Below are 22,867 nucleotides of genomic sequence, written 5' to 3'. Positions count from 1 at the left end.
GGATTTGCTTTATTTTACTTCGCTTTTTGTGCCACTTTTGACTAATTTGCGAAGATGGGGATGAGTGATGACATGATGAAATTGATGAATGGACACTCACGCACAAACATCCATGGCCAGGCAGGGATTCGAACCCAGGACCCTTTGACGTCGTAGTGCGATATGCTAAACTCTCTGCCACGGGAGCCGGAGCGACAGTGATAGAAAGTGCGATGGTAGACAATCGTGAAGTTTCTCGTAATTGAAGACATGTTCCTGAGCATAGTACTTTCATTGTATGAGTTTTTGACTGAAAGGGTTTTGTTACTCTTTTGGGGATCACATTTGTTAGCTTACAAGGTTTGCACAACTGACAAATCTATCTGAATGTTTGTAGTAGCGGCGATCGGGTGCCAACATTTGAGGGACAAGGACAATATACTTTTCCTTGGTAGAAAAGGCTTAGCATAAAGAGGCCATAGAGAGGGGCAAAAAGTGGCAAAATGTGATGGGGGAAACTGCATCCCCAATTTCCCGCTCCTCAATCGCCGCCACTGCATGTTTGGATTAAAATGAACGTCTTATTAGGAATGATTTAAAACGCACATGGAAAACCAATTCTTTGTTCATTGTCCATGAAGTATTCCTAGTCTAGTGAAAGGCTATTTTGACAAAATATCACTCATATGTAATAAACAAGTAAGACTGAAAAATCTGTTCAGAATTGAAGAGATTATTAGCTAAGTTGCTATTCGTTTTCTGAACTCTCATGTTACTAATGCGGGAGAAGCAACACACGTATGGTTACATGAACATATTTTTTGAGGTAAACAAATGATTTAGGACACAAGGAATTCATCGAACTTGATCACCGTAACAGCAATAATTCATCTATTTTTTATAGATGACTTGGGTTGTATGGCGTGACCATTTCGAATACACTAGAATGTCAACCTGTGCAGCATACCCTGGAAACTATATTATTTTAAGGGCAACGAGTCCCTGGAACCTGGAACCACTGTCAAAGTAATAATTTATGAGGGTTTGTATTTTGAGTGTCAGAATGTACTTGTTTTCGCCCCTTCGTTACTTTCATCTAATCACAATTGAAATGACTTAAAATAAAACAAATCAACCACGACTTACTCTTCCAAAAATGGAGTTTCATTAGTTTGTACCTCTTAGAAAGTTGAGGTGGTAGTTTCAATTGCACAGCGTTTCATTAGTGGATCAAGGCAGCTAATTCCGTGAACAATGACGTTTTCCGAAAGTCTCAATTTGTCTTCTGTGGTGATAAAATGACACGTTTGGTGCGAGTTCTTTCTGTATATTTTTTCCCCAATGGCATAACGCTGTCGCATTATAATGAAGAGTTCATGTGTTGGACTCCCCCCTCTCCTCGTAGAAGCACAATGCCCACTGGTTCGGACTACACGTTCAACTGTAGGTTTAGTCCCAATTAGTCCATCTGAGCATAAAAGTGGGCTTAAAAACAAACAAACGTGACATGACTTTTTTTCTTTACTTCAGCAGCATCTACAGATTCTGTCGACATTTTCGGCTGATTCGTGTGGCAAAATTTGTGTGTCGAAAGAGGATTTCTAAATATGATAAGCCAGTCAGTCATTAGCAATTGAATAATTCTGTAGCTTTTTCCATACATAACTGGTTTATCAAAATGTATTCACTTCGGTATTGTAGTGATTATTGTGATTCGTTCTGATTAGTAGAACGAATATAAAGTTGATATTTCGCATACCATATTGATATTTGAAGATGACAGGTATATAAAAATTGTAATGAAATAAAGAAAAAGGACACTTCTGGAATTTCAATGCAGAGCTAATTAAAACTATACTATACTCTCTAGCATACTTAAACCCGAAGGTTTATGGCTGTAGAAACACAAGCCTTCCATCTGTTTCTATCCGGGGCAAGATCAATCCAATCTTTCCCACCCTTGCCGATTTCTTTTATGTCCATCTCAAAGTTATCCCCCATCTTCGTCTTGGCCTTCCTACTGGTCTCTTACCATCAGGTTTTCCAACAAGAATCCTGTAAACTATTCTCTCCTCTGCCATTCGTGTCACATGGCCTGTCCATCTAAGTCTTCTTGATTAAATTATTCTAATAATAATAATAATAATAATAATAATAATTAAAAAGTCGAAATGATTTATTGTGTTGCTGGAAAAGTAACGCTAAGATGATGTTTTTATTTGTTTATTTGGATATTATTTTAACTATACCCAGTCTGGGATTTATATACGTATGTGGGCCTCCCCGATGGCACAATGGTAGTGTTGTTGCCTTGTAATCAAGGGGTCCCGGGTTCGATACCCGGTAGAGGCACAAGTGGTTCGGATCCCACTCACTTTAAACTGTAGGTCCAGTCCCGATTAGCCTTACTGTGCATAAAGTGGACTTAAAACAACAAATCAATCAATCAATCATATACGTATGTGGAGACCCGAAGCTTACAGCACCAAGACCTCACTCCAATCCCCTCTACACAGTTTCAGTTATAACGTCTTTCCAAGTTACATGGTGTGGTTTGTTATTATATTTTTTTTACCACATCCGAAGTACCTATTTTTTTTCATTATGTGGTACTTTTCAATGCAGTCTTTCCCAGTGAAGGCCCAGAGCTGCAGTCCTCAAGTTTATCCTAAATTCTGATCTAATCTTGATCATACCCTGCATAATGTTGAGCCTCCTAAGCCTACTAGCTGCTTTTAAACATGGAAGTATTCATTTGATCACAGCTTTTGTTTCAATAGCTCTAGTAATTACTTTCACTTTCTAATAAGAAAATTGGCTTTATATGGGATGATAATACGTATGTGAACATTTCTAGCATAGATAATATTCACACGTAAAATGTACATGTTATGAACACCAGAATACACTTATTTATTGAATCATTCCTATATCCCAAGTATATATACTTGTTGAATTTGATTGGGTGGGCAATCGGGTGGGCACAGGAATTTTTAGGTGGGCGCTTGCCCACCCGTGCCCACCCCTGTCACCGTCCCTGCATGTATGTACTATATATTTATATATAATCATAATCATCTTCATCTTCTGATGTAAGTCAGAATGCCATTGTTCATTGATTAGACTTATTAGGTTTAGTTCTCTAAGCATAAATATACTGCAATTTTTGGGGGCTTGGCCAAAAAGGCATTATTTATGCTAAGAGGCCTACTATGGGATTAAAAATTATAGATACTCAGATTTGAAATCCAATTAAAAATTAACCAGAAGAGCTACATAAAAACGAGTTACATCAAAATTTAGCTTATTCAATTCTGCGGGAAATCTATGCTAGCCAAATGTTTTTTCGAATAGGCCTTATATTTTTTATCGTCATGAGATCAACAAAAGGGTCGGTTCTGTTTTAGTTTTGCAACAATCGCTCTCTTTGAAATTCTGTAAATCAAAAAAGGTTTGTAGTAAACCTAACAAGCCTATCCTAGCAAAGAAAGCATTTAGCCTGATGTCAGAAGATGAAGTGCGAGGTTTTGACCAAAGGGTTGTTTAAGTCTTGTCCGATAAAGTGAGACCCTATTGAGACAAATGTCATGGCAGCCATATTTGCCACTCTGTAATATAATTATGCACATTAACTCATAAATAAAATAATTCTGAGACATTAAAGAATTGTAATTTAGACATCTTTGACCTACAAAAAAAATAGAAAAACCTTTGAAATATAAGTTCCTTGTGCAATATTCATATTTTAATACCTGCAAAAGTTTCATATATGAAAGCAAGCTGTGTTGATTGTCATACAAATATCGATAATGTACCAAGTAATCTGTATATCCCTAATAAATAATAAAAGAATTTATAAAAAACAATTCCAATGTTTTATTTATGTAAATACATGTTCAGTTTTTTGGTGTAAATTGGTAACATATTATGTTTTGGAATCCATTCACTGCACCTCAATTTTTCTGCTCATTTAATCATATATGAAAGTGCAATGTCACATATTTATATTAATCTATATCACACTATTCTCATTTCCTTAATATATAATTTGGAGTAACATCCAACGTTGCATATTTGTTAATTTAAGTCAATTTTACACTGAAAAAAATACAAATTGCATAACTTCAGCTCTGCAGAAAGAATGGATTTAGACAATATCATTTTTGGTGACTTCTGTACACATGTGAGCAGCCTATATCCACTTCAAGCTTCGGAGGTGCTCTCTGACCTCTGAGCGCTGTTTTGACTTGATGACTCTCTTGGGCTTGCGGAGACGTTCCATGATCTTGTTGCTCCTGTTCTTCACATCAGTTCGCGTGACCACTGTGCCATCTTCTATCTCACCATCTGATTCCAAACCTGGAAGCAAAATATTTAATCTTCACTGAAAAACTTCTGCATTTTTAGTCTTTAAAATTTACATATCTACATTTTAATACTGATGCTGGTGTCAGGTACAGAGTTTTTGAGAGGGACACTTGATACGACAATATTTACTGAAAGAACCCTAGCATTACTTCTTGCAATAAAACTGAACATCTATTCATTTCTCAACTTTTTGAACATGTGCTATAAATTAAAAAGTTCAAGACCTGCTCCTATTGGGAGCACTTGCTCCAGTGTTGTTACAAATATAAAATAGAGAAGGAACAAGTGGTATTAACACAAAAACAAAGCAAATTCAACATAGCCTGCATGTAGTTTTCATTGCTCAAACTGCACAAATGAAAAATATAACAACTCTATTAATATTATTAAATCTCTATATAAAGAAACCTTTCCTGAAAAACGTAGAAAACTTAAAAATAAAGAAAACAAAAGCTGGATTACAAATGGAATTACTATCTCAAGAAAAAAATGAAATCACTTCACAGAGAAAGCAAAACCAATAACACTCCCACTTTTTGGAACAACTATGCAACATACAAAAACATTTACAGGAAAGTTCTAAAAGTTGCAAAAAAACAGCAGTATGACAAAGATAAGCAACACAACAAATAAAACAAAAACAACGTGAAATATAATAAAGAAAGAAACCAACTCCGCACCAAAGAACCACCAAAACATAAGCCTAAAGCTAAGACAAAATAACATTGACAACCACCCCCCAAAAAATCTCAAATGTTTTTAATAATTACTTCATAGAAACTTATTCCCACAAAACCTCACCCCCCAAAACAAGTCATCATCACTGACAATCAACTGGAACCCAAAAACATTTTTTATGGAACCAACAGATGATTCAGAGATTATTCAAATTATCGGGAAACTAAAAAACAAAAAGACAGCAGGACTTGATGAAATAACAGACCACATTATAAAAGCATGCCATTTGCAAATAGTGAAACCCCTTTTCAAGTGGAATTTTTTCAGAAGAACTAAAAACAGCCAAAATAATACCAATCTATAAAAAAGGTGAAAAAATGATGTTAAAAACTACAGGCCAATTGCACTACTGTCAGTGTTCTCTAAAATAATCGAGCATGCAGTTGAGAAACGACTAAGGAATTTTTGTAACACATGCCAAATTATAACACCAACCCAACATAGTTTTCTAAGAGACAAAAGTACAACTACAGCACTTCATGAATTCACAGAAAATATACTTCTCCACATGGAAAGGAAACTACTAAACACAACAATTTTCTATGACTTAAGTAAAGCTTTTGATACCATAGACCATGATATACTCTTTAAAAACCTAGAAAGATATGGGATTAGAGGAATTCCTCTAAGTTGGTTTAAATCTTACATGAAAAACAGAAAGCAAATTGTAGAAATATCACATGGCAACATTACCAGGCGAATTTTGAATACCAATACAAATAATCTTGGTGTGCCCAAGGAAGTGTACTAGGTCCCCTGTTGTTTCTGCTATATATAAATGATCACTCATCTGCTGTGCCTGCATCAACTTTAATAAAGGAAAATTGAATTGAATTGAATTGAACTACACTACTCTACGCAGATGACACCTCTCTAAGTATTGTAGATTGTAAAATGAACTCTCTTCAGCAAAATTCAAATAACACTTTAAAAAAATTAAATGGATGGTGCAAGGAAAACAGACTAATTCTAAATCCAACAAAAACTAGCAACATGGCCTTCCACACGACACAACAGAAAAACAAAGATTGTCCAACACTCGAAATAGACTCAAAAATCATACAAAAAACCACAACAATAAAATTTTTAGGCATACATTTTGATGAAAACATGTATTTTGGTCATCATATTGAAAATCCATGTAAACATCTAGCCACTTTACATTATGCAATTCGGGAAATGAGAAGTATCTCTAAATTAAAAATGGTAAAAATCCTCTATTTTTCAAGTGTAGAATCTAGATTAAGGTATGGCATATTGCGATGGTAGAACTCAACAAAACTGTCGAAGGTTTTCAGTCTACAAAAAAAGAATCATCAGAACTATGGTCCAAGAGCCTCCACAAACATCTTGTAAAAATCTGTTCACCAAACTTTCAATACTCACAGTACCATCCCTATATATATTAGAATGCCTCCTATTTGTAAAGCACAACATCAAAAACCTGAATAAAAATAGTAATATACATAATCATAACACAAGAACAAAGGCAAATATACACATAGACAACCACAGACTGAACCTATACAAAAGGAGTGCCAGAAACACAGGAATACTACTATACAATAAACTTCCATGTGAAATAAAGGAGGAAAGAAATCTTAAGCTATTCAAAAATAAAATAAAAAACTATCTCTTAGAAACATCACCCTACAGCATAGAAGAATTTCTACAGCATATCTAAAACTACTTTCTCTGTCTCACCCATGTACATAATCAATTGGACACAATATATCAACATGTATGAAACCTTAATTAATCTGATATGCATCCCATATATGTAACATAGTGGATGTAATATATATCTGAAACTCAATTATGCTGATCTATATCCAAAATGTGTAATCAAGGGTATGTAATATATATATGTAACTCAATTATGCTGATCTGCATCCCATATATGTAATCTAGTGGATGTAATATACATTTGTAACTCAATTATACTGATCTACATCCCAAATATGTTATCAAGGGTATGTAATATATATTTGTAACCATAACTGCTATATGCCATGTATGTAATCAAACCGATATGTAATAATATATACTTGTAACTTTAATTATACTGCATCCCAAATAAGTATTCAAGTGGATGTATTTGTACTGAAATCATGCTAATGTTATATGTAACAAATGACGTGCTCTATACTGCTGCAGATAGAAATATCTACAATGTAGTCAACAGAACAAGAATAAATTACAATTACGATACATATGTAGCTACTTCTGTGTGTATGTATAAGCAAGGGATCCTGAGTTCGATCACTGGTGGAGCCACATTGCACACTGGTTCAGTTCCCACTATAAACTGTAGGCTCAGCCCTGATTAGCCTACCTTATCATAGAGTGTACTTAGAAAACAAACAAGTATGCACGTCGAATGTAAAAAATGATATCTACTCAACGTGATATTAGTGCACAACAAAATACAGCCCCTCTCCCAATAATTCAAAACTTGTGATCCCTTTAATTACTTATAAATATTTCTCTTGTAGTATACATCCCTAAGTATGATGCATTACTTTTATTATATTGCAATTTACTTCATTTTTACAATTTTGAAAGTAAAATTAAATAAAATTGTTTATTTGCTAGCTTTTATATACCACACAGTTGTTTCGAGATAGTTGGAAGTACTTTATTGTTAACATTAAAATCGGGAGTGCTTTATATTGAAGAAAAGAATAAATCCTTAATTACTTATAAATAAACTAGAAAACAAAAAGGATGCTACAAAATGTTCCATTTTAATCTTTTTATAACATGAACTGTTGTGGTCTAGTCAGTAGGACATCTGATTCCCACGTGGGAGACTAGGGTTAGATTCTCAGGGTTGGTGATCTAAGTTAGGAATTTTCCCAACCTTGTCTCTGCATAAAGTGACTCTGGGGCTCACCCAGCCTGAAATAAGTGGATACCTGGAGGGTAACCCTGGTTGAAGGTGGTCAGAGCATGGTGGTGATCACATCATCTCCAAAATAACAAAGATCCAAGAATGTGTGGGGTCCTACCCCACATCCCATCTATATATGCCTCATGGCATGGTGCAAAGTACGCAGGGAACTGTACGTTACATTTTTTTGGAACAGTTTACACTCAAAAGATTCTTTGCTTCTAAAAATGGAGGAGTGGAGACATGGGGACAGCCCCACCTAAGCATTGTCACTAACAGATCATCATGGAGAACCAAGGCCCCTTGAATCCATTTTACAAATTTTCTTCCTGTGGGGAAAGTTTAGTGCTGGCATGAGATGAAAGCTACAGCCTCGTCTTTCTACTTACACAGTACAGTTTCTTCTTCTTCCTGCATTTCGACGCGTATCTGCTTTGGTCCGACCTGTTTCAGCATTGTCTGGTGGAAGTTCTCTTCAGCCTCCTCCCAGAGATCCCTATTCAGCCCAATCACATTGTTCATCAGGTCTGTAGCTTTGGCTTTGATCTCGTCAAGCAAGACAATTGCTGAAATTAAAAATAATAGTAATTTATATTTGATTTTTTTACTTAGCATCGTTTTTCTGCCACTTTTTGGCTAATTGTGAAGATGAGTATGAGTGATGATATGATGATATTAATGAAGGAACACTCACAAAGAACACCTATGCCCAGGCCAGGATTCGAACACGGGACCCCTGTCATCATAGCATGATGTGATTACTACTTTACAAAACTGAGAACTATTGAAATAATTATGTAATTTGGAACAATTACTATGCACTTTTTAAATTGAACTTATTCATTACAAAGAGGTCTCAGCAGAGAAGCACATTCAGTGGTTGACTCACAATCTCCTCACTGCAGATTCCAGGTAGCCTCCACAGGGCATCTACCAAAATAACTAACTCTCTAGCCTTCTTAAACCCAAAGGTTTATGGCTGCAGCAACACAAGCCTTCCATCTGTCCCTATCCTGGGCAAGATCAACCCAATCTTTTCCATCCTTACAGATTTCCTTCAGGTCCATCTCCACGTTATCCCTCCATATTTGCTTGGCCTTCGTATGGGTGGGTCTCTTACCATCAGATTTTCCAACAAGAATCCTGTAAACTCTTCTTTCCTCTCCCATTTGTGTCACATAGCCTGCTACCTAAGTCTTCTAGATTAAATTATTCTAATAATGTCTGGACATGGATACAAATTATGCAACTCTAAATTTTGTAACCTTCTCCACTTGCATGTTTTCTCATTCTTTTTAGGTCTACCAAAATAAGAAATCCAAAATTCATGACTTCTTCTTGATTTTCCTTCCCTTTTTCTTGACTCCCCCCTTTTTTCATAACAAGTGATTTAGACTTGCTTTAATTATTAATGATTGGAAAAATTAATGCTTCAGACTTCATCCTGGATGGGGAATGGCCACATTATTTAACATTTTTACAAAACTTCAGGAATAAAAGAATGTAATTGTTAAGGAACAATGTGAACAAATCCTAACCACAACTCAATACAATTTTAAATTTCCAAATACAGTATTCAATTTTATCAAATCCCAGTACAGATATATAACAATGTAAATTTACTATACTGTAAAAAAAAATAGCCAAAAATCTTGACCACAAGCATAATATCTAGACTTCTTGTTGACTTGCTTGTAAACACCCTGCTCCAGTAGGACCACCCCCCCCCCCCCTCTGTAAAATAAATGTCAGCCTAAAACTAAATATTTCGCACATATAATTTGATTTCAGTCACAATAATTATAAGTAGACTGTTAAAGGTCATCACAGGAAATTATTAACCTCAAACTGAAGTAGTGCATTTTGAGGAGACAGCCCTGTTTTGTAAAAAGAAGGAGAAGAATGAGAAGATGGTTTTCTATACCACCCAGCCAGAAGAAATCATGTGGAAGACAATGGGTTAAAATTCAGACATGAGCAAACAACCCAACCAACCAACGGTCACTCGGTCGGAGGCCATGCTCTAATGTAAAAAATTGTTTGTTATCACTACTTTATGGAACAACGGTGCTGCAGATTAGAAACAAAGATCCTGATTTTTCCAGTCATCTTGAATTAATGCAAACAATTTGGTTGGCTCTAGGGCCTACCTGGGACCAATTCTCATTAGCTATTTCTCCATGGCTCCTGCACATTTGTAATTGAAGACAAAACACTGCCTGGGAATAATGCTGTAGCATACAAACATGTAATAACTGTGTGCTAGTTTGCCTACTATTAGTTGAACATAGACTGATGAACTGTGTTTTGGAATTGGTCGTCAACTTTTCCTTGCTCACCTGTCTGTGCAGGGACCCTCCCTGGTAGAGGTATATGGGGGCTCAGACCCCACTCTAAACTGTGAGTCAAGTTCCGATTAGCTTATCTCTGCATGACATGGACTTACAGCAAACTTTTAACATTGGAATTTGTTCCATGCATAGGGTGACCATAATATTTTGACCCAAAAATGGGACATCCCGAGGAGATCAGTTTATCACCCCTCCTGAAAAATCGGTTAGGCCTAATTATAAAATTGTTATAATTAATGTATCATTATTATTATTATTATTTTAAATATGATCTCCCATTGTCAAAAATGCATTAATTATTATAATCTTGGTATGTTTCTGGCTCCTTCTGATCAACTTTTGATGTTGGTCCTACACTGAAGTTGAGTAATGCCAATCTTCTTGAGAGCAACTTTATTCTTCACCAACCATTCATAAATCTCCCCGAAAACCTTACCCCACATATCAGCCACACAACGCGAGATTCGTCTTTTGAGTTTGTCGAGATGCAGTAACTTTAAATTATTGTTACAATTCCGTATTGCAACTACATGTACGCTACTTGACCATGCTTATTCGCTGCTCTACAAATAATGGAACACACACAAAACAATACAATATCTTGTTTTTAGCATGAAATGTTACTCAAATTTAGACTTGGTTTTCAAAATAACGCCTAGACTTTTATAAAAAGGGAGACAAATGGTGGCTTTTTAATAATATCGATAGAACGACTGGGACATGACTCTGAAATGGGACTGTTGGGACGTATGGTTACCCTGTTCATGCACCATTATTATTTCGCAACATATCTCAGAACAATCAAGATGTCTTGTATGTATAAATTATAGAAACGAAAATTTCTGCGAACATGATATTTTTGACTTTGTTTGTTTCTCACTTTTTCTCATTTCACAATATTTGACTTTGTTTGATAAAGAAGGTCAGGTGTAAAAAATATTTTCCATTTCACTTAAGTAAACGGACAAGGAGTGTCTGTCGGACACAGTGTACAATTGGTTTGGTTTGAGTTGGTGTTTTAAGTCCACTTTATGCACAGTAAGGCTAATCGGGACTGGACCTACAGTTTAAAGTGGGATCCGAACCACTTGTGCCTCCACCGGGTATCGAACCTGGGACCCCTCGATTACAAGGCAATGACGCTACCACTGTGTCATGGGGGAGGCCCACAGAGTACAATTGATATGTAAAGAAGTCTACTTGAATATATATTAACAAATATTTAATAAAAAATAAAGTATTTAATAAGACATCACATAAAAATATTATTAATGCTAAATTAGAAAAAATGAAAAATATATGAGCAAATAAAACAATTTCCTCACACTACCTTCCGGCCTAACATGTTTCATATACTATGCTGCAAAAATTACAACATGCAATTACGATGATGATGGTGATGAATACAAGAATTATGGCCATAACAATGATGATTAGGTTAAATATCATGTTACTCGATGTTTCCACAGCAATGAAACATAAAAATCTCGCATTAGAAGGGCAAGATCCATTTAAAACAGTGCAGTGTCCGACAGACACTGCTCCCCCGGACACGTTACAAAAATAGCTTGCCCTGATAAAGGTTAAATGAAGGTAAATTATGTGTGTGTCTGGAGGAGGGGGGATCATCAAGTTAATGTACAACATAAAATTTAGAAATATCATGCAAATACAACAGTTTTTTCTGTATCTTCTAAAACATCTCTTCAAGTGTTAATTGACTTCAACTGACATCATCCCTTAGTACACACTCCATACTACTTTTGATGATACAGATATATATATCATACAAGATAAAATGCACAATATTCATTCATAGTGCCTACAGTACATTCCATCCCTGCTCGAAGCAATAAAACTCCCCTTCGTTCCCAAAAATTGGGAGCTGTTGACCTTTGATGCAGATGTGGAAGGAGCAGCGAAGGTACAGATAAAGAAGTTCCCTTAAGAAAGAACTTTCTGAAGTCTAGGGAATCTTCTACCTAGACCTCGACTCATAAACAAGATGAATGAATGAATGTAATTGTAAAAAATAGTTTTACCTAATGACCTAATGTCAAGGAGGCTGACAGAAGTGTTGGAGGGGGAGAGGGGTGAGCCACCCCTGTCTGGCTATGGGCCTGCCTCACCATGGATATAAACTCTATTCCACACGAGATGGTGACAGGCGTAACTTACTTTTTGAATCACCCTTGTTAGTACTCACGATCTTTAATGTCTTCCAAAGCATCCTCCTCTCTGTCCTCTACATCAGGGCTCTCCTTCTCCTTATAATCCGGATCAACCTTCCTCAGAATGTTGTAAATCGTTTTAAGTGAGACTCGGATGTCAACAACTTTCTCTCCTTTCTCCTTCAGCTCCAGAAAAGCAGCCTTCTTCTTCTCCTTCTCCGTTTGAATTTGTTTCTTCAGCTCCTCCCGTTTCCTGTTGTACCTGAAGTAAAGAAGGAAAAAAAACATGAATAATCACATTCAATAGCTTTTCTTGTATGTACACATTGCTTGCATTATAGAATTATTTTCCTGTAGTTTACGGTTATTACAAGCATAAGAAAACAGTTTTTCTTTGTGACGTTTCAGGAGAACACACACTCCTTTCATCAGACATTTATTTTCATTTTGACTAAAGATGCAGTTATAACAATGATTAGTAATTTTTTAAACAAAAAGAATCCGTTATATAATGGATGTTGTCAATGTTACATTGTTTTAATATAGCAACTTAACTGTGAAAAAGCAGTCTGTTTTATTTTTATTTCAGATTTTTTTAAAATTATGAATCCAAAATATCATCAGGTAATTCAAATTCATCATTGTTTTCACAAAGTCTCTTGATGTTTTCTGTTACATTAAATTTTAAAGATGGTGGCTTACTCCATTTGTTAAAAAGAAAACTCCATACTGGATCTATGTTACCATTTTCATTATTTAATTTATTCCAGTGTTCTTCTGCAATGAACGAAGCTTCCCAGACATTCAACTCTGTGTTTCCCGTTAATCTTTTTAAAACCCTTCTCTTTTTAATCAAATGCTTCTCTTCAATGATATGAGTTGACAAACCTGTTCTTGGGTTTAGATTCATAATGTCCAAATCGTGTTCGTGCCATCTTATTGCCATTTTCCTTGCTGTTTGTCCCACATAAATTAAAACTTAATTTCAAAACTGTTTTCTTATGCTTGTAATAACCGTAAACTACAGGAAAATAATCACATTCAAGCTTATGAAATTTGGATTCAAATTACATATGGTAGAAGCAGAACATTGCAGACTGGCAACTATGCTCACATTACGTGGGATTGAATAGTCTGTGTCGGTAGTATGGTGGTCTTGGAGTGAAGACGTTATAGAAATTGTACAACTTTGTATCTTACTGTTTGGCAGTAATAAATAGTTGTTATTGTTAATTTATGCGTCGTTGTATCTGTTATCGATCCAAGAAACGGAACTACACAGAAAGTGTAAAACTTTGCCTGCATTGGAAGCCACATGTTAACGATTCAAAAACTTCCTTATTTTCATTGAATTGTCAACATCAAGGTTTTTAATTTGCATTGCATTGGAGCCCTCTTCTCCCTTGTTGCCTCTTCAGGGTAGCGGAATGGCCTCCCTCCTCGCTTCTGTCGGCTGCAGAAAAAATGTCCTAGGCAATATCTACTCGACGGCAACGGTGTTCATTAACGTATTTAATAATGTTGTCATTTTATTGAAACAACTTTTTAATTCTTTACATTTTGCTGTTACCTGTGGTAACACCAGCTACATGCACACCACGCCTCTGGTGTAAAGAAAGATAAAAATGAAAGAAAAATACTAGCTAAATTAATACAAAAGTTGCAGTGACAAAAGGTGCCCCTTAATTTAATGGCCACCCTGTAGTTTGCATGGCTTAAAAGAATAAAAATGTGCTGTCCTCACCATGTTGCTGAAGTGGTCAGCCCATTATTGCAGATTCATTGGAAAGATGTTGATGTCGACATCAGGCAAGGACCGGCTGACCACTTCAGTGTAATGATCACAATAACATGTTTTTATACTTTTTAAGCCAGTTTAACTATTTTAACCAAGTTTCAACAAATAGCTGGATAAATTAATAAAATATAAGAATACAAGAAGATATGTTAGGTCACATTGAAAGAATGCTGGAAGAAAGAATTGTGAAGCAAATTTACAACAGGAGGTCTATTGCTACAAGATCACAAGGAAGGCCCAAGACCAGATGGATAGGTTATATTGGAAGTGATATAAGGTAAATGAAGATTCAAAATTGGGGGGAAACTGTGTTGAATTCAGAAGAATGGAAGAATGAAATTGAGCAGGTCAAAGGCCACAAAGAGCTGTAACGAAGAAAATCGAAGTCAGTCCAAAAATTCAGAATGTTAAACAAGAAATGACAATGTGATTTTTATCTCATTCACAATATGTTCATGACATGGGTTGGGTTATACCTATTGAACCTAATCTTCTGGACAGCTATATTGATGATAAAACCTGTAATACAGGGTGGCCCAAAAAAGGTAACCAAAATACAGATAACTTAATACTTTCAGTTACCTTTTGTTGGACCAGCCTGCATAACATCACAAACGGAAGATTGAATATCATATTGCTTGAATGCAAAATTGCTTACTCTTTAGTCTCCTCAATGCCCGAGTGCTGAAGTTCCCTCAGCATAAATTCAGCATGCTCCTTTTTCTCAAGCAGACTGTCACGCGTTGATACATTATCTTCTAATTGTCGCAGCAAACGAATCTTATTAGTGGTTTGTTCTTGCAGCCTGCAAAAGAAAAGATTTTCTTTCAAAGTGAAGACTGCAAATGTTACTTGTGTTAGAAAAAATACAAAGACTTCCTAATGCTTTCTGAGATATTTTCCCAAATATATTCTCTACAACGTAACAAAATTTATATAAGTGACCAATATAATCACAAATCTCAATGTGGAAGCAAAAGGATGTATTTCAAAGACTTCACTTCAATTTTTTTTCTATCAAATAGCCCCCCAACTAAAATACAAACATAAAACATTTGAAGGAACAATGCATAATACCTAGTGAGCATCTAAGAGTCTTGAGGAGCAAAATTAAAAAAGTTTGGATTTCTGTAAAAGTTGAAGCATATTTTGTTAAATATAGAATAATTTACAGATGCGTGATTCCAGCAGCTAAGGGCAAGCACAATGAAAAGATGATGGAAACCTCTAATTATAAATGCAAAGCAATGTGGCAACTGGTTAATAAAAAGATGCAGGGTAATAAGAGATAAAGAAAATATAATGCTTGAACAAAATGGTAAAATAGAGAACTGACCATAGCAACATTGTTTACTGAATACTAGATGACACTTGCAGACAAACACTCAAATCCGAGTAATGATCAAAATAATCCATTATGCTTAAAAATTGAAAAATGTAATAAATCAATATTTTTGCACTCACTTTCATGTAAAGACGTTTAAGAAATAATTCAAAACATGAGTAATGAATGGTCTTATGGTGTAGATGAATAACCAATCTCAGCTGTAAAAGGGTTTAAAATACGTGTGTCATGTCCTTCATGATATAGTGTAAACCTATTCTTTTTGAAAGGAACTTTCCCTGAGACTGAAACTAGCTAAGGTTAAATCAATATATAAGATAGGGGGCAAACTAAATATAGAAAATTATAGATCTATAACATTGTTAAGATCTTTTCCAAAAATACTTGAAAGAGCTGTATATAAACAGATAATATCACTCTGTAGTAAGTACAATATTATCTCCAATAGTGAACATGGTTATAACAATGAACTTTACATGCAATGTAAACAAAATATCGCTGGGAGAATCAAAGTAGGAAGGATACAATGGATAGGATACAATGGATGAACAGACTCAGGTCTAGATTTATGTATGTGTAGACCTTAGGCTAACAACTACACACCATATTTCATTTGTAACTTTTAGGTCACGTTATATCAGATGGTTAGTTACATTTGTATGGCAGATATCTCCTTCCTTCAATGTATAGTGCTTTTAAAAATGTTTTTTCTTTCCAATGAATGCCTGAGAGTGTAGAGCCACAAGCCTCACTAATTCCAACCCTGAGCAGATCCACCTCAAGACATCATGGGAAGAGAGGAAATAATGGGAATTGGAGAACAAAAGCAAAGACAAGGACCCATGGTGAAGGAGTTGGTTTGAGTTTGAGTTGGTGTTTTAAGTCCACTTTATGCACAGTAAGGCTAATCGGGACTGGACCTACAGTTTAAAGTGGGATCCGAACCACTTGTGCCTCCACCGGGTATCGAACCCGGGACCCCTTGATTACAAGGCAATGACGCTACCACTGCGCCATGGGGGAGGCCCCCATGGTGAAGGACTGTACATGTGTAATGCCACTTAAAGATAGCATATTCTATGAACAAATTTCATGCATCAAAAGATAACATCCAAATACCTTGGCACTATGTCATCATATTTAGTTACGATCATTACTTCTTGAAATCTGTCCAAAGTTTCTTCAATCTCTGCCAGCTGTAGAGGAAGACTCAGAGCTTCTTCATCTATCATCTCGGTATCACGACGGAAAGAGGCCCCAGGAGCCTAGAAAGTGTATTTTTTAGTCAAGTAAGTGAATTTGTTATGATTTTTATTATACATTACTAGGTTTCCACAGTATTCCAGTCAGCAGGGCATCTGACTGCCACATGAGATGCCCAGGTTCGATTCCTGGGGGGATTTCAGGTGGGAACTTGCATGAAGAGTCTCTGGGATTAATCCAGACTGAGAAATAAGTACCTCTGGAAGGGAGGGGGATAAAGCCAGAAAGAGCATGGTACTCATCACATCATCTTTGCAAAAGGCTAAGATTAAGAATATGTGGGGCGCCGTATGCTTTCATGGCATGGATGGGAATTTCATAAAAACAAGTTGCAAAATTTCAAAATAATAAGCTTCATGAAAGCTGAAAGAAAGAGCTGAAACATGGTCCCCTCCTGCAAGGATTCAAGCATAGCAACATGGGGAGGCAAACACAGCAGTGAGCAAGCAAAAGAGAAAATTTTGGCAACGGTGTCCCATGAAAATTCTGGCACCCAATTAATAATGAATTAATAAATCTCTGGCCTCCCTACAAACTTATATCTCTGTGGATTAATATTATAAACTCTGGTTGCAGAAATTGAATGAAGACCAGATGTTGGCTTGAAAGCTCACTGGTAGCACATTAGCATAGAATACCAAACATCCAGGGTTGATCCTTGGTTGAACCACAGCTTTTACATAACCTTTCAATACGTAAGTAAGTAAGTTATAGTAATTTAATTTACAGTGGAATTCCAGTTCTACAGGGTGGAACGGTAATGTGGACAATTTATCAACACCAACATATACTTTTGAATCCCTACAAAATCATACCAACTATAGGTAAAGGTTAGGTAAGCCACCAAGATTTCTGAAACCTCAGAAAATATGTGAACTGCAGGCCTCCCCATGACTTAAACTAGCAACACTAGCCCCTGCTTCCATGACAGGGTTTCAAATGCGATGGTGGATCTATAATGCTCCACATGGACAAGACTATGGAAGCTGAGCTACGTTTTGCCAGGCATGAATGTTGATTAATGAAATATAAGAACTTATTAGCAAATGAACATTGAAGTTCATTTTTATGTATATCAGGTTTTGCAAATAAACAGAACTTATTTTATCGGGGATATATTCAAGGCTGATTATACAGTGCATGTAGTACAATTTAGAATTGGAACACAAAATCTTACTGGAAGTTGAATTCATTCCTGTGGTGATAGTGCAAGGAGTCAATGGTGCATTACAAAACCTGACTTACAAAGTGCCAACAGTGAAATAGTGGTCATATGCAGTGCTCGAAAAATGTTCTTCAGAGCTCTGAAAATCAGGCGTCAGGAAACCACCTATTAGCAATTGTGCATACTATAAGAAGCTTTGCATCACCAAATTCAAAACATGGCTAAATCATGTGAGCATGTAATTACGAAGTGCTTGCCAAGAGAAAGTGGGAAATGGGGGGGGGGGGGGGCAAAGAGTAAGAAAGTGTTACTGATTCTATGGAATATTCACAACGTTGATAAAAAAAAAATCATTTGCTAACTTACAGTGTACTGCAATTTGAACTTTGAATCTTCAAAATTTTGTACATGCAAATTTCAAGAATGGCAATATTACAGCAAAACATTACAGTCACCAAGCTGAAATTTTCAGTCACCATGGCATCCTGGCAACCAGGATTTTTAGAGCCCTGGTCATATGCAAAATGTATTTTTTAAAAAATAGTAATAATAATAATAAGGTATTTATTTTCAAGCTGCTTGTAGTACTTTTATGTACAAAATGTGTTTATACATGTCAAAAATTAAATTCTAAAATCCTTGATTCACAGAAGCACCCTGTATAGTTTATCTTTTAGAGCTTTAGTAGGAAAACTTTTTTACTTACGAAATACATGCAGCTAGTTATGTGACGAAGCTGAAAATTTGCCGATGCTGATGTACTCACCCATAATATTTGCAACCGATACCAATGCTGATATTTAACCAATTCCGATACATAAAATTATTCAACAGAAATGGAATGTTATTTTGAGCATGACAAAAATAAATTTGCTATGTACATTTCTATCTATTATATATACATATATATCCTCAGAGATTTAACATTAGTACACAAGCAGTTCTTTCAAATGCAAAATGAATTCTTGTTCTTAATATTGTAAATTTAAATCTGGCAGATTCAACTTCAGAAACACGAGTTCTTGAAGCACTTCTGGAAGTAACTTACTTCATCTCTTATCTGTCCAGCAACTGAACACTTGTTCACTGAATACTGATGCAGCAGGTATGCCCAAGTAATTTCTCACCACTTCCTTCAAGTTCGGATACTCATTTTTGAATTTCCAATACAACAGCAGATCCTGTTCATGTTGAATACTAGGCTCTATTTCTGATTTTGAGATAGGTTGATTCTCTTAATGAGAGTTTGCAATAATTTTATCACAAAAACTACACAGTGCTCCATAACCTAATTTTCTATAAATCTTACAAAATTAAAATATGAAACTTATTAGACGGTAAAACTCTAGTATTATCGGTACTGATTTAAATATCGGATTTTTGCTGATGCCCATATGTCAATTTCTGCCGATATGCGTACATCTGTAATTGGCTTCGGCACATCCCTACATGCAGCCATTAATGAAGAAACCTATTTAAAAATATATAACAGCAGCGAGAAGATAAATGTGATTGTATTTACACAATACCTTGAGCAGCAATCTCACCTTCAAAGGTTCTGGTTTTGAGTCCTCACATTGCCAAAGGTGTGAGCACATCTTCATCAATTTCATCAATGTCAAGCCTTCAGTCTTTCACAATTTCACTAATCACTGTTCATACTCATCGTTGTGATGCTAAATATTTAAAAAGCTAAAAACAATACAACAGGTTAATGCTACTGGTTCACCTACCTCTTCACGAATGAGTGCTTTGCATTTGTTGTACTGCTCCATCACTTTCTGCTGCATGGCCTTCACGGAGGAATCCCTCTCCCTCATGTCCGCGATTGTCTCTGCCTCCAACTGCCTCACTTCCTTCTGGATTTGCTGCAGGACCTTCGACACGTCCTGGTCCATAAGCATCACCCGGCTAAGGCTTGATTGTAGCACTGCGTAATCATTGGTGAGACGTTCAAGGGTCTTCTCAAAGAACAGCCTATCCTATAAATAGTACAGAACATCTACGACTGAGCTCATGAGCATCTGGAGAAAATTACATCTCTCTTAAATGTAATTTAACGTCAATTGCATTACATTGAATTAATTATTGTAAAAGACTAATAATTACAAGTTCATTGCAGAAATGCTAGTTTCAAATAAAATGCATGTGTTTACATATCAGATAAGCACAACATAAAAGTAGGTGTTATTTTATCATAAAATCTAGTTTTGTTAGGCAAAACTGACGAAAAAATTTCTGATTATGTATTTTGCATAATTTCCAAGATATTTAGACTGCAAAAGTGTCTTGTAGCATTTTGTGGACCCGGAGAAATCATCATTCTTCAGAAAAGTATCAGCGATGACATTTCAATTCATACTCTCAGATCCAGATACCACTGATATACTTCTTTCTAACAGTCCTTCAATTAATTTCATCTAATCCAAATCTATCCTCATCATGGTTATTAGCCTAAAGAGGCAGAATAGTGATGGAAGATAAAATGTTTCAGTTTTTGTATTAAGTCCACTATCAGGAATGGACCTGAACTACTATGTGCCTCCACTTATGCCATCAGAGAGGCCCATACCATAAAAAGAATGCAAATATGATTCCTATATGGTATCAGCATTGACTTGATGTCTCGCTTTGTGGCCGTGCAGCAGGCCCGTAGCTAGAACCGACCTCCAGGGGGGGCTCACGATATATCAGGGGGGGCTTTGTAAACCAAGTCAATTTTTCAAAAGTTTAATAGTATTAAATGAAGGTAAATTATCTGTGTCGAGGGTCATTAAGTTAATTTAAAATATAAAATTTAGAAATATCGTGTACAAATACTACAGTTTTTTTATCTCTCTCTTGAAGTGCTAATGACTGCCACTGACACCATCCCTTAATACACACTTCATACTATTTTTGATGATACAGATATTTATATCATACATGTTAAAATGTAAATATTAACTTCAATCATAGTGCCTACCGTACATTCCACCCCCGGCCAAAGCATTAAAACTTGGGATTTGTTCACATTTGACGCAGATGCGGAAGGAATGTGGATAATGACATCAAAGTCACAGATTTCTGTCAAGCGAGAGGCTGCAATAGGAGCAGGGATGGTACAGATAAAGAAGACTTCCTATGAAAGAACTTTCTAAAGTCTAGATAATCTTCTAAACACTTGCCGCTGCGTAGACTTCTGCTCATAAACAAGATGAACGAACGAAGTTGTGAACAAAATAATATATTCTGTCTACATTTTCACTGTTCACCTCAAACAAATTAGAATACAAAATAGTTTTACCTAATGTCAGGGGGGCTCGCCGAAGTGCCAGGGGGGCTGGTGACCTTGTCAGGGGGGGCTGAGCCCCCCCCCCCCGGCCCCTGCCTGGCTACGGGCCTGCCGTGCAGTCTAAGGCATCATGCTTTGGCCTCCGGCTACGGGACGTGTGCAGGTTCGAGTCTCCAAGGGGGAAGCATAACAACTTTTCTCCTGAGATTTCGGCCAGTGTATGGGACTGGTGGCCACCCACCATCGTGAGGAAATTGGGGAGTTATGAATGAGTAGCGTAACCTGGTCATGAAAGCCTACAACAATGATTGGGGTTTCATCATGCTGACCACACGTCACTCCGTAACTGGTTGGATTATCTTCCACCTCTGGTGGGAGTGAGACTGGCAGTTGGCAGGTAGGCGCTGGTCCCTCACTGCCTGTTGTGCCACGGGTTATTTATCAGCATTGACTTATGCATACTTTCAGTATTTTCAACTGAATGTAACCTAGACAACAATGCATGACTTTGTACAGTTACGTACTAGCTTGGTTTGGGTAACCCTTGAATAATGTGTTCAATATCTTGGTACATTCTGAATAAAATAAATATGCAAGATATACGAGGTGTGACACAAAAAAAACGGATTGTGGCTGTATTACTAAAAATAATTAACTTGACCTGTATTGCTTTTGCAGGGATAAACTACCATACCTGCCTTCCCTAGCAGCATGAATTGGACCCGGGCCAGCCAGTCGCGAGATAAGCATCACTGTGTGAACACGTGTGTCAGTGCGTTGCTGGAAAATGACGAGCATGAAAGTAGAACAAAAAGTTAACATGAAGTTTCTCGTGAAACTTTCAAAATCTTCTACTGGAACATTTCAAATGTTGAGGGAAGTTTATGATGAAGTGTGCATGTCAAGGACACAAGTTTTCGAGTGGCACAAAAGGTTTTTGGAGGGTAGGGAGAGTTGTGATGATGATGAATGACCAGGTTGCCTGCGTTCTTCTGTGACTGAAAGAAACATTGAAAATGTTCATCGTGTTGTGAGAAATGACCGCAGATTGAGTGTTAGCAATTGCTGAGGCTGTGAACTTGGACAGGGAGTCAGTCAGATGCATCTTAACGGAAGAATTGCAAATGAGAAAAATTTGTGCGAAGGTGGTTCCCAAAGTGTTGTCACATGATCAAAAACAGTGCCAAAAGAAATTGTGTATGGGCATCGTGGAAAGGATTGACGACGACCCAAATTTGTTGGATTTGGTTTTAACTGTCGACGAAACTTGGATTTTCACCTACGACTCAGAAACGAAGTGACAATCCATGCAGTGGAAGTGCCCCAACTCCCCCGACCCAAAAAGGCTCAAATGTCAAAGTCCAAATTTAAGGCAATGCTACTAGTGTTCTTTGACATTCGTGGGATAGTGATGATTGATTGGGATCCTAATGGATAAACTGTAAATCAACATTACTACCTTCAGGTGTTGGGGAAACTTCATGAAAAAGTTCGAAAGAAAAGGTCCCAATTGTGGGAAAGT

At 36.5% G+C, this 22,867-nt stretch overlaps 1 protein-coding gene across 1 annotated transcript in view; it reads right to left on the bottom strand.

Moving 5' to 3' along the window:
- Positions 1–3,848: 3,848 nt before the first annotated feature.
- The window catches only part of LOC145988170 (uncharacterized), a 32,347-nt gene continuing 13,328 nt past the window's right edge, over positions 3,849–22,867 (bottom strand). The window contains exons 6-11 of the mRNA XM_083122997.1: positions 19,805–20,053; positions 16,763–16,908; positions 14,957–15,103; positions 12,536–12,762; positions 8,368–8,544; positions 3,849–4,338 (exon numbers count right to left, since the gene is read on the bottom strand). Coding sequence (XP_082979123.1) covers positions 4,172–4,338; positions 8,368–8,544; positions 12,536–12,762; positions 14,957–15,103; positions 16,763–16,908; positions 19,805–20,053 — 1,113 coding nt within the window. The 3' untranslated portion in view covers positions 3,849–4,171. The remainder of the gene's footprint in view (positions 4,339–8,367; positions 8,545–12,535; positions 12,763–14,956; positions 15,104–16,762; positions 16,909–19,804; positions 20,054–22,867) is intronic.

This window comes from Lepisma saccharinum, chromosome 5 (assembly GCF_977018435.1).
Source record: "Lepisma saccharinum chromosome 5, izLepSacc3.1, whole genome shotgun sequence".
In the NCBI taxonomy this organism is placed as follows: domain Eukaryota; kingdom Metazoa; phylum Arthropoda; class Insecta; order Zygentoma; family Lepismatidae; genus Lepisma; species Lepisma saccharinum.
The sequence above is the reverse complement of the archived record's forward strand: the minus strand, read 5'-3'. Positions and strand labels throughout refer to the sequence as shown.